The 13,311-nt window shown below is 40.5% G+C and overlaps 1 protein-coding gene across 17 annotated transcripts in view; it reads right to left on the bottom strand.

Annotated features, from left to right (window-relative positions):
- Magi1 (membrane associated guanylate kinase, WW and PDZ domain containing 1) overlaps positions 1 to 13,311 on the bottom strand; it is a 551,837-nt gene that overhangs the window by 218,561 nt on the left and 319,965 nt on the right. For all 17 annotated transcript variants that reach the window (XM_070018902.1, XM_070018908.1, XM_070018909.1 and 14 more), the window contains exon 2: positions 10,314 to 10,430. In XM_070018902.1, coding sequence (XP_069875003.1) covers positions 10,314 to 10,430 — 117 coding nt within the window. The remainder of the gene's footprint in view (positions 1 to 10,313; positions 10,431 to 13,311) is intronic.

The following is a 13,311-nucleotide window of genomic DNA, read 5'->3' on the forward strand; positions in this document are numbered from 1 at the left end:
AGTAAAGAATATACTTAATTAGTGACTCTTTTTCTTAAAAAGAATTCTTCATAATACAGTATGAAGCACTGATTAAGAATGAAGTGGAACAACACAGTATAGCTCTACCACCTTATAAGCTATAGCATTTTGTGTAAGTTACTTAACCTTTCTGTTCTCCAATTTTCTTGAAAGATTAGACTGAAATTTATGAACAACCAGCACTCAATGTTAGTTACTATTTTGTTTAGTATATACTTATATTTATCTAGAATCCCATTAACAGATTCTTAGAACCTACTTAAGATAATTTTTTCTAACTTATTTGCTAAATATATTCACGTAGGAATATATGTAGCTACATATACATGCTCAAAGCAAAGCAAATGTGGTTATTAATGGGAGTTCTAGTATCTTGATTTGACTGTGTACATTTCAATCTTAATTCACTTCTGTAGGCAAGTCAACCTTACCAGCCTGTTTCTTCATATGGAAATGAAACACTATAGTTAAAATACTAAGAGTAAAGCTGGCATTCCGTGAATTACAATTTTTTGTTGCTTTGTTTTGTTTTGGTGCCTGTTCTGGAATTAGAACTCCAGGTTCTGGGTGCTGTCCCTGAGTTTTTCATTCAACACTGGCACTCTACCACTTGAGCCACACTTCCACTTCTGGTCTATTGCTGGTTAATTAGAGATAAGAGCCTCACAGACTTTTTCTTCCCCAGGCTGGCTTCCAACCTCAATCCTCAGATTTTAGCCTCCTGAGTAGCTGGGATGACAGACATAAGCCAAAGGCACCTGGCTGCTTATTGCTTTTTAATTCTCTTCTTCTCTCTTCCTCTCCAGACATGTGACATGCTTTTAGCCAATTCTCATCTCTTGTAGCTACTTGAGAATGAGTTGCATTTGCCTGGCCAGCTACTTCTAACTACTTTAGTGTGTTATTTCCTTAAAAATAAGGATGACTGGTTAAGTTGGGGAGCAGACAGAAGGGTGCTAGGGACTAAAACCAGAGCCCTGTATATGCTAAGTATGCTCTACCACAGAGCTACAACCACAGCCTCTAGTAATTGTTTCATTTTAAATACAACTTTGTCATTGATTAGTTAACAAGTCTATTTCAGTGATATTGTGGATGAGTCTAACAAGTGACAATGTATAAAAAAAAGTGACAATGATCAAGGCAACGATTTTGAACAGCTTATCTTACACCACAGCTAGTGCAAGCCAACTGGAGCCCAAGCACCAACACTTTCTTACCAGACCTCAGCATCAATGCATATGATGCAAAGAGAAGTCAGAAAATTTATTTGTACTTAATTTGACCGAACGTATTTTCATAAAAGGAGAATTCTTCACAATTATACTACACTGTATTCTCTAGATTTAAATCACTCTTAGCAAACTGAAACATGGTAATATCTTCTTTTACCATAAATAATAGATGGTAAAGATAAGTATGAAAATGTGCATGTACCTTCATAAACTGCTGTTAAAATAGCATTATAATTGCAACAAATCTTGAAGACAAATGTCAGCTAAAATTAAAAAGCAGTTAAATAAATTAACATGACTGCCACATAGATATATTAGAATCCTACACCCAGCAAAGGACTAATCCATATGCTATTAAGAGATGACTCTTTTAAATTCAGTATATTAATTTTTAGAATGGTCTTTAAGGTGAATTCAGAGAAGAGAAATAATAAACCAAGAGCTTGAATCTGGAGATAGTTAGAACCAGATTTGAACTTGAGTCATATCATTATAAAAGTTGGACAGGTCCCTTACCTAAGCTCTCTCCACAGTTCAACTGCCATCCCTATAACACATAAAACAGAATAGTAACCCTGTGCCTCTTGGAGTTAGAAGACAGTTAAAAGAGACAAACTCATAAATCACTAGTCTAGTGTCTAGTCTAACATGTTTTCATAAGAAGATTTTAAATCACCATCAACTCTAAGTAGACTAAATTCCTAGAGTTTAGCCATTTCTGTACTCGAGAACCACAAAATAAAAAACCAAACCTTGCTTATGTGAATCTATTAACAAATACATATAAATTGAGATGAGTGTTAGGAGCTTTTATGTTTGGAATTTTTCCCCCCATCTTTCCTCTCCTGTGACTCTATCCACTCAGCAAGTATACAATGACAATTAGGGTTAACAACATATAATAAGAAATACAAAGAAAAAGAACATTGGGAATTAGCTGATGCTGAGACTATGCAGAAAATGTGCTGTTTTAAGCATGCTGTTTATTGCCTAAATCATCCAATTATTAATTTCACTATATTCTTGCCTAGCATCTAGTGTTGAGTCATTATTCAACAAATGTTAGAAAGCCATTGGTAAAACACTTAGCTATTGGAAAAAAATAAAGGTAAGGAAAAGATAATGAAAAACTTCTTATGAATAAGGGAGCTAGGGTTTGAGTGTATCCCCCTCAAAATCTGTGTTTTGGAAACTTACCCAAGCAATAGGTTGGAAGTCTGAGCTCCCAACACTATTAGGTCATAGGGTTTGGGACTGGATTAATGGCTTTATCGAGGAATGGGTTCTTCATCCCAAGAAAAGTCTTATTATGGAAGAGTGCTCACCCAGCAATGAAGGCTGCATCAGGCAGAACTTTGACCCTGTACTTCCCAGCTTCCAAGACCATGAGAAATGAATTTATTTTCTTTATAAATTACCTCATCGGTGGTGTTCCTAGGATAGCAACACAAAACTAAAACTAAAGGCCTAAGGGGAACTTGAGAAGACTAAGAATGCTGGCTTTGAATATCCTGTCAGAAAAAGGATAGGCAAGGAGCAGGTAAGCTAAGGACTCTGTGAGATGTAAGGCTTGTTGTTGGGTATTTATTATATACTTCTCCTGAGCATCAATCATGACAATGAAAAAGCAGAGGCCTGAAAACTTGACACCTGAGCATACCAACAAAACATTTCAGTGGGAGAGGTTGCTATTGTCTCCGGTGCTCCAGATTGAAATGTCTACGTCAACCAAGTAACAAACAAAGGTGGTGAGTGAGTGTGTCAATGAATGCTGATTAGACCTCTGTTGTGTGTGTGTGTGTGTGTGTGCATGCGCGTGCACACATGGGGGGGGCACGTACCACATTAATACTGGGGCTTGAACTTAAAGACTAGATGTTGCCCTTTAGCTTTTTCTCTCTGGGCTGGTACTCTACCACTTCTGAATTTTTGGTGGTTAAATAGACATGAGTCTTCTGGAACTTCCTGTGTGGGCTGGCTTTGAACTGCAATCCTTAGGCCTCAGCCTCCTTAGTAGCTGGGATTACAGGTCTGAGGCACCAGCACTAAGCTCCTGAAAGAACTCTGGGCAGTAGCCTGAGGGTGATGTGATTTTCTGTTACTCAGGGCATTTTGCTAAAAGAAGCCATCTGCTAGGACAAAATGGCCATAAAATGCAATCATTTAAGATATAAATGACTTGGGGACCTAGCAGGTGGAGTGAGAAAGATAACTTCCTAAGTGATCTGAGGCCTCACTAGACTTTAGTTCCTTCACTGGAATATCAGACTAATCACATACTTCCAAACACTGTTAAGAGGACTAAAGGAAATAACATAAGTGGAATCACTACCAGATTTCCTGACACACTGGCAACACCCACCAAACACTCCTTGTGACTCTTTTTATTACTAATATTTTAAATTATAAAGCACTGGCCCTCGGTGCTGCTTAATCTTTGAGATCTCTTCTCCCTCTTGTGCAACGCCAGTAACCCCTGCCATTTACATCATCTGTTCTGTCTGCTCACACAGAGCTAACAAAATGATACCTAGAGGATGCTCAGACTCCATTGGTACAGTGATAGATGACAGCTACCTATCTCGGGTAGAATTTCAAATATCAGAGTAGACCTTGAAACTTAACTGAAAATCAAATCTAGATCATCTCAAAGGGGAAAGACTAATAAAATACATCTGATGAGCAAAAGCAATGAGAAGGAAAGACAGACAGTAGAGCATCAACAGAACTACTGATTGGAATCAGAAATCCCTCATAACCAATGGCATGCAACTCTCAAAAGCACTATGTCACTTTTATTACTGACAAAAGGTACACAGTAGATCTTTGTTAATGACAGGCATTGTACCAGATCACACCAAAAGGAAACAACAAACCAATTCATCCTAGGGAAGATCTTCACACCAGAGCTCACAGCAAGGTCCCATGGTGAGTTTGTGCTTCTCTGGGGCAGACAGAGCCCCAGCAAGAAAGAATTATCCTTGTTAGAAACAGCGATGAATGGCCCTTCATCTAGCTCACTGATGTGAAAATCCTCTATTTGCAAGAAGTAAATACGGATTCCATGATGCTGGCTTCAATGAACAAACGACAAAGAACCTTACAATGTCCCTCACCACCTTCCGATATCCTGTATCATGTGGACGAAACTTCTGTAGAGCTACATGATCCCAGACTTTAAATCACATCTAAACAAAATGTATTTTCTTTCTAATCCCATAATTTTTTAAGTTGGCACAGAACTCCTTGCCTGCACTATTCGTGCGTCTTCACACTGTAGAACCATTATTATTGGGATGGGTCAAACTTCCTTTGGTTAGAGAACAGCCACCACCATAACAATACTATGAAAGTTTCCAGGGCCCTTCATCTGGTCAGTCCTATGGGTGTTTGAGGAAATATCTAGCTTATGAATTACAGCCAGAACTGTTCCACTACTGTCAAACCCAACATTAACACAGAAAACACATTCCAGGAAATGACTACTTTCCATCATCAGGATCTTTATTCTGTTGTCTTGCTGATAAAAATGTCGAGTTTAGCTCTAACTGTTAAAGACCACAGTAGAACAAGCTGACTTCAGACATGCAGCACTGGAAACAGCTAGCTCAAGAGAAAATGGGCTCAAATAGCCCCACAGGTAATGTATGGCCCCATTCACAATAATAAACCATGGCAAATGTTAGCAGAGGCTACGCTGACAGTTTGAATACAGTGCCTCCATCAATAAAGACCAGGATCACCTACGTTTGCCACATCAAATTTAAATGGTCTTATAGATCAAACACATTTAATACATCCATAAACTCCTCTAAGTCAGTGATCAATACCTCTCAGTCCGGTTACAATGGCTTCAGTATCAAGGAGAGCCTTGATTGAGTATTAAGCCAAGAAACAACCCGGCCTTATCTCTTCCTCTTTTGGATGACCTTGGTCTGAAGAGCAACATGAACCCCCTATTAGAGCAGAGCCCCAAAGCGGGAGGGAAGGAGGGACAGTGCTCAGCATTCCAGACAGCCAGCTTTGCAGAATGAGCTGGATCTTGCTCTGACAGCAGCAGTAGAGCAAATGACAAGCCCTGTCAGGTAACCCATTTTTCTCCCTGGAGGAGGGACGCCATTCCAAAGCAACAATCTCTGATGTTGTCACATCCACCAGGGCAGGAAATCATGAAGCAGGAAGGCTATCATCACAGGAGATGTGGTGATACTGAGACCATAATTATGATGATCTGTGAGTGGGTACTCGGGCTCCGGGCTCACAGAAACCTTGAGGTATCTCCTCTGACTTGGATTACTCAGGAAGTAATCCAGAAGTCCCATTGATAATCTGTGAGTGGCTTGGGGCTCAAACCTTTGAGTTGCTCTTTTATTCTGAAAGTCTATGCAAAAGCAACTCTGGTTGCTCTCAAAAGCTACATAACCACTAAGTGCTGATGGCTGAAGCCTGTAATATTAAATAGGAGGATGAACTCAGAGAATTGCAGTTCAAAGCCAGTCTGAACATGAATATCCATGAGACTCTTTTTTCCTTTCATTGTTTTAGGTTCAAGACCAGGATTTGAACATGGTGTCTTTTACTCAATGCCACTCATCCAAACCCAAAGAGTCGATTATTTCTTTTCATTATTTCCTTCAATTTTTTTTTTCATGTGACTCTTATCTCCAATTAAGCACCAAAAATCTAGAAGTGGAGCAGTGGCTCAAGTGATAGTGTGCCAGCCTAAGGGTCAGTATCTAGGGCCTGAGTTCAAGTACACACACACACACACACACACACACACACACACACACACACACACACACACACACGTGCTATGTAACTCAAATAAAACAAAAAAAATCAAGTATTTTTCCCATTATTTCATTTGTTCACTCATTCAACAAACATTTATCCTTACTGCACCAAGACAGGATCACACTAGTCACTGAGAGAGCCAGAACACCTGGCTCACATAAAGTTCCTTCTAGTATGACATGTGCATTGCAGACAGGGACACACTCGAAGGCTGCTGACTTTGGGAGTTGTGAGGAGGGCAGGGATTACTATATGGCGGAAGTGACATTCAGGCTAAACCTTAAAAGCCTGAGAAGCAGTCAAATAGAAAGTAGAAAAGCCAGGCACTCATGGCTCACACAGGAGGTGACTCAGGAGGCTGAGATCTGAGGATCGTGGTTCAAAGCCAGCTGGGACAGGAAAGTCTGTGAAACTCTTATCTCAAACTAACCACCAGAAAACCAGAAGTGGAGCTGTGGTTCAAAGCACGTGCCTTGAGCGAAAAAGCTCAGTGGCCAGACCCTGAGTTCAAGGCCCACAACCAACCCCCAAAAAGAAAGTAAGGAAATTAGAAGGTACCAGATAGCCATTCGCAAAATGGCAGAGGAGAGCTGAAGCCAGAAAGACGTTCTGGGATTGACGCACAGATGGAGAGGTTGGGAGCGTGAATAGCACTGGAGGTGAGAGAGATGAAAACAGTAATCAGATGATTCTCAAGAATGATAGACATGAGGATGTTCATAGGTATTTCACATCCATTTAATCAAAGGTGGTTTCCTCAGAAATAAAAAGAGAACCAACAGAAGAAGAGGTAAATTTAGATGTCCTAAGAGAACTACACAATGGGTTTTTTTAAATGTGAGTAATCATTATTAAATTGTATTACATTACAAATGTAGTTGTTTGTTTATGTTTTTTTGAGACATGATAGAGAGCAGGCTGGTCTCAACTTTGAGTAGCTCCTTCCTCTGCCTCTTAAGTATGGGAATTATAAATGTGCACCACCACATTTGGTTATAAATACTTATTATGAAGTAAGGAACCTTATGTCACTCCCCAAAACATTATACTCCATCATTTGTAGCTAAAACCATAAATTCAGCAGTCAGAAATATTTTTCTTCTTTTGCTTCCACTGCCAATGGTTTAGTCCTATATGACTCTGAGGTATTATTCATTACAGCCAATATTGGGAGGTAGAGATTTAAGCAGGACCCTGCTGTGCTGCTGTAGGGACAGTACTGACCTCTCTGAACCTCTGTTTTCTCTAATGATACCCACCTCACAGGGCTATCGCGTGTACACAAAGAAGCAGTGTTCCAGCTAGTACTATTGTTTCTATTTTCTTGAGGAGTCCGTGGGCTTCTGAGGGGTTATGTAGCCTGCATAAGCCACAGGGGCCTCAGACTTCACACTCCAATAGTGATCCATTCCGTGCCCGCCTTCCTTTTCTGCCCCCCCTTTTATTTTTTCATCAGTAAATATAATTAAATTTCTACTAAAATGACCTTTTGCACACTGTGGAAACAATAAAAGTTCTTGAATCAGGGGAAACTCAAAAGGAAGTAGAGAAGACTAATTCTAACAAAAATAGCACTGGATGAACTTATTAAATAGATGCCACCATAAAGCTGGTAAAGAATAAAAAATAACAACAGATAATGGGTAAGATGTGAGCAATGTGGCATTTAGAAGTGGTATAATCTGGAGCCTAATAGCTCCTTTATCTTCTCCTCTGTAAAAACAGGGTGGCAAGCACCTATATTGTCTCAGTCAAAGTATAAGGGTAAAACTCAACTCTAAATAGTGTGGTCCACCAAGATCACATTCTGACCACAGTGAAACAATCTGTGAATGGAAAAGGAACTTTATTCTTTCTAACAACCCATAAGCTTCCTAAAAGTACAGGGAAGGCAGACTTACCTTCCATACTCCCTCCCCCTCCCCATCATCAGCAAGTAATGGTCATCTCTTTTCAAAGTCCTGAAAGGTCTGAGCGTCATTGGCAAAAGGTTGTCAAGTACTAAGTGCATGAACTTGGCTCCCTATGGTCCAGTTACAACACTGGGCTTAGACATGCATTAACACAATGCATGTAGTGAGCTTTGATTTGAGGTCATGTGACATCAGCATAAACACAAACATAACCAAAGAGATCCAGACCTACAATAGAGCCCCAGGTCACCCTGCTCGACCTGTGTTAACAGGCATGCCAGTTCCAGAAACAGACCTCCTCTCAATTTCCATCTTACTTCATGAAGCAAATACATAATGGATTCTTACTTATCTATTCTTTCAGTAGGGAAACTATTTCTGCTTTCCAAATTCCTGACTTAGTGGTTTCATAAAACAGAAAATATCAATACCAAGCATTGGCTACAAGCAAAGGCAAACATGATTTGCTCCACTGTTTTTAAAAGATGGAGGTCATTTTGGTAAACTTCAAATCAAGCCATCCAGCTCACAGTCAGGTCCAATAAATCAGTGGGGAAAAAAAATAAATGGGAAAGCTTGCCAAAATGTAACCATAGTAACACCACAGATGCGTCAAGAAATGGTGTGTTCATTTGCTTCATCCTCATTTCTTAAATTGGAATCTAAGCAAGGGGGGGGGGGGGGGGAAATCACCCAGGGAACAATCATGAGTCTGCAATCATGGAGTTCTGCACAATTACATCCAACCTGTGGCACAGATGACAGCCTCAGAAAGCAGCCATGGGAGGGATGTGGGAACAGACCAGATCTGCTACTTCATTTCCCTGAGACTGTTGTTTCATCTGTAAAATGGGTGATAAAGATCCCCACCTTCAGAGGGACTGCATGAGTGAAATATGATAGGCAGGAAGTAAGGGCAGGGCAATGCTAGACTCTCAGAGCCCAAGACTGGTTCTGTATAGCTTCTTCCTCATCAAAATGGAATGGTAGTCCCTACTCCACTCATGATTAGGACCAGGACTTATTATTGATCTAAATTATGCAGAGCTATGATGCAGATATTCATGGAATTAGAGTTTTTGACACCAATGTGGGAAGAAAGAAGTGAGGGCTATAGACCCAGGTCAGCATTAATCACACACTGTCAGCTGCAGCTCTGCCACTCTGTGAAAAGAAGCCACACTAGAGCCTTGTCCCAAGTCCCCTTCAGTATCCCTCCTTTCCATTCAGAGCCTTAGTTTAATAATGAGTACAGGGGAGGACAGAGGGCTATCCAGAAGCTAAGCCCCCACATCGTACTCTAGGCTTACCCTCCAAGTCTTTGCAAGTCTATGCAATGCCTTAGATTAGTCCCATTTGTTATTTTACAGTCTTATTGGGCAATAGCACTCTAGTACATCACTTTAAAAAGAACTTTTAAGGAAAACAATTTACAGAAAACAAATCACAGAGATAAGCATTAAAATATTTTTTGGGTGGATTTAAAAAGTGTGTTTCTAAACCAACCAAAAAAAAAAACTTCCAAATTTTGAGGGACAAAGTAAAACAGAGAAGAGGAAAACTGTAAGTACGAAAATCAGACTCAACCTTTCCTCTGTATTGTGAATAAAACTGAACCACCTCCATGTCTCTCCAGAGTCAAATCTTATAATTAGGAACAAGTGTGGCAGAGTGTAGGACTATTGTACTACCAACAAGCTGTCAATGTACCTATCCATCCTTAGACATAGACAGACACACAGCTGCCTGCCTGCCAGCCCTTCACCAGAAACTTTGGTTTTGGAGATCTTTGGCTTTGTATCTTGCTTTACATCTTGTGATTTATCTAATGAGTATTGGGGGGGGGGGATTCGTTTGTGGAAACCATTTCTTTAAATTATTTTGACTTGTGAATTTGTTAATTTAGTTAAAGGGAGGAGAAGCATGGTACCGAGGACACAGTGTCCTGCGCGAGAGCTGCTGGGGACACAGTGATTTCCATATAGGCCGTTCTGAGAACCTGCAGCCCAGCACCTGGGTTTGTGAACATCTCTGAACACTTACACCATGACAATGCTTTCCAACTCCTAGTGTCTATCTCATGTACCCCTCACAACACTCTGATGAAACTGCTATTGCTACTTTCCCACTCATGTGAAAAGTCAATGTTACAAAGGAGAGATAATCTGCTCATCTTGTAATCCAGTAAGTAGCAGAATTGAAGTGAAATTCAAGTGTACCAAGACACTATGCTGTTTGTCCCCTTGTACATGATGATTACCTGCCTTATAACATCATGAAGTGTTCCACAACCAGCTGCTGAGCTCTTTTACTCCCCTCCATGTAATGTAAAAGACTAGCTACTTACAAGGCACAGCATGGCGGTAAAGGTTATCCCTTATGGTCTGTTGGAGCTCATGATCTGGGGACCCCTTCTGGAAGCGCTGGTTGAGGAAGTGGCGCAGGTCCTTGGTGAGCTTCCCTCCTGTGGGAAAGACATAACAGAGAACAGGTCAACAGGGCTTCCCCAAGGAGTAGTCTGAGAACCATGTGCAAGAAAGCCACGTGCAACAATTCTGGTCCAACCCCTCTGTCACTAGGAGGATGGGCTTTGGTTTCCCTCTGGAGGGAAAAAACAAGCAAGAAAGGAATAAAATACATCAGCACCAAAGCAGTGCTGTAGGCCTTGGCTCACACAATAACTTAATCTAGACTATTGCCTAGATTAATGTCTGGGTACTCCAGACATTACAGACACTATTAGTGAGAGAAAAGATGGAAATCTCATGGATGCCAGTCCAGCAGTAACTGTCAACTCACAGAATTTGTGAGAGCTTTCCTAAAAGGCAGAGAACATCCAACGTGCAGGCCATTTAATGCCCTGACAATATTTGGTACCGACACGTGCTCCTGGGGTACCTATAACCACCTGCCTGTACTGGTCATTTTGTATGGCCCACAAACGATGTAATAAATATGCAAATGGCACAGCATAAAACCATGTTCCCACCCCCACCTACAACTGTATTAGTAAAATTTTGCTCAGATCTCCAGCAGTTTACTACAGATTTTTTCTAAAAGCAAATAAACTTGAGAGAGACAAAGAGAGACAGAGAGAGAGAGAGAGAGAGACTGACTTATAAGCAACCCGAAAAGACTAGTTCAGTAGAGCTCAGTCCTCCACTAAAGAATCATTCTGATATTCAAAGCTCTAACTTCTGAATGATTTTATTAGTGGAGGAAGGAAATATGTGGAAGAGTTTACTATGTCTGATTCCTCCCTCATTTTCCATAGGTATAAGCCTGGCTCGGTGGATTCAAGTCTATAGTACTAGTTACTTGAAGGTAAAGATCAGAGGATTGCATGTGGCTTGAGACCAGGCCAGGAATTAAGAGTTCAAGAGTCTCTATCCTAACCATGGCATGCCCCATGGGCATGGCAGACATTGGCATGGTGCTACACACCTGTCATTCTCAGCAACATAAGGAAGTCCAAGAAGAAGGACTGTAGCAAGACTCTACATCAAAGTGGGAAAGGGGGCTGGAAGCATGGCTCAAGAAGTAGAGAGCCTCCTTAGCAAGCATGAGGCCCTGAGTTCAAGCCCCAGTGCTGTCCAAGAAAAAATAAACTGAAATGTATGAAAACTGCATGCATTAATTCTATTATGGGTCACCATACGATGTTTAGATTCATGTATACACTGTACAATGTTTAAGTCAGGTTAAATATGTTTATCTCCTCAACCATTTATAATCTGGTTATGGGAACAACATTGAAAATCCTGTCTTCTAGCTTTTCAAGATGTACAGTACATTATTATCTCTAGTCAGCACCATGAGTTTTCTTGCTCTTGGCTAACTACTTTCCACCCCCTTTCCAGCCTGCCACCCCAGCCTGTGATAACCACATTTTTTTCTCTCAACTACCATGAGATCTATTTTTGTAGATTCCACATAGGAACAAGATCATATGGTGCTTGTGGTGTGTCCTTGTGTGTGTGTGTGTGTGTGTGTGTGTGTGTGTGTGTGTGTGTGTGCGTGCGTGCGTGCACATGCGCATGGTTGTATGTAAAAGATTTAGAAAAGGTCTTGAGAGGCATCTCAGTAATAAGAGCATAGGTTGAGCACACATGATGCTCTCGAGAAAGGAGAAAGAAAACAGGGAAAGAAAGGAAAGAAGGAAGAACATGTATTAGAAGCAATTATGAGAAAACTTGGACAGCTATTCCCTTTAGGGAGAAAAACTTAGGCCCAGGAGGTAAAGATGACTGCAATCTCTACTTCATAGTTAATGTTGATATATCCATCTCCTTGTTTTCCACTGCCTTTCAAGCACTAAGTACCTAGTGTTTTTTTAAATTATTTATTGTTGTAGCTTTAGCTCCAGTTGTCTAAGTAGGTCTATGTGCTTATTCTTTTGAAATCCTCAGTATTTAACAGAACAAAAGAAAAGCTTAAAGAATACTACCTTGTTACCAAAAAATGTGTCTTAGAAAAGAGATTTTTGTTTTCAAAAACTATAATCACAAATTACAGTCTACAGGATCAATAGAAGGCTTATGGACCAACCCAGGTAGCATTCACTCCTAATGGAGAAAGAGGCTTCAATGATAGCAAAAAGGAATGAGACTAAGATTGTGCTTTTGTTTTTAGACAACATAAACCATTATGGAGTATTTTTATCCTTAGAGAAACAATGTAGCTCTCACCCTAATAGTAGGAACCACAAACCTCATGTCATTAGATGGTAACTCCCCCCTAGGTAAAAAGAGTAAATCAGGAAAGGGATGGTAAGGTCTAGTAAGCATGAGGCCCTGAGTTCAAACTCTACTGATGTCAAAAATAATTTACATAATTGGGAGTTTTTCAAAGGGAAGAAGACAGGGCATGGCTGAGTAGGTCACACCTGTAATCCCAAGTATGTGGAAAGAAGAGATGAGAGGGTTGAGTTTTGAAAGACCAGCCCTGGCAAAACTTACTAATACTCTGACTCAGAAAATATGCCGGTCAGCAATACCTATAATCTCAGCAGAGGCAAAAGTAAGAGGATCAGTTTTAGAATCATTTGCGGTACTGCCAAAAGAAAGGCGGGGGATGGGGGGGGGGAGAGCTTGAGGGCACAGAAGGGAATCCTTTGAGGAACTGTTCAATATAGCCTTTCCTGTCTGCAGAGGTGTAATGTGGTTTGTCAGAACTTACAGAACAATATACATTCAACAAATGCATTGTTATATGTGCACTGTACTGCAAGAAAGTTGGTTTCAGAAGTTTAAAATACACATAAGGATTGAGTGGCTCCTAGGGTTAGGCATGGTTCTAGATCTTCAGTTCTCAATTTCCACAAAGGAGTGCACCTGAAGGAAGAG

Source organism: Dipodomys merriami, unplaced genomic scaffold (genome assembly GCF_024711535.1).
Source record: "Dipodomys merriami isolate MVZ:Mamm:240054 unplaced genomic scaffold, mDipMer1.0.p SCAF_13, whole genome shotgun sequence".
NCBI classification, from domain to species: Eukaryota; Metazoa; Chordata; class Mammalia; order Rodentia; family Heteromyidae; genus Dipodomys; species Dipodomys merriami.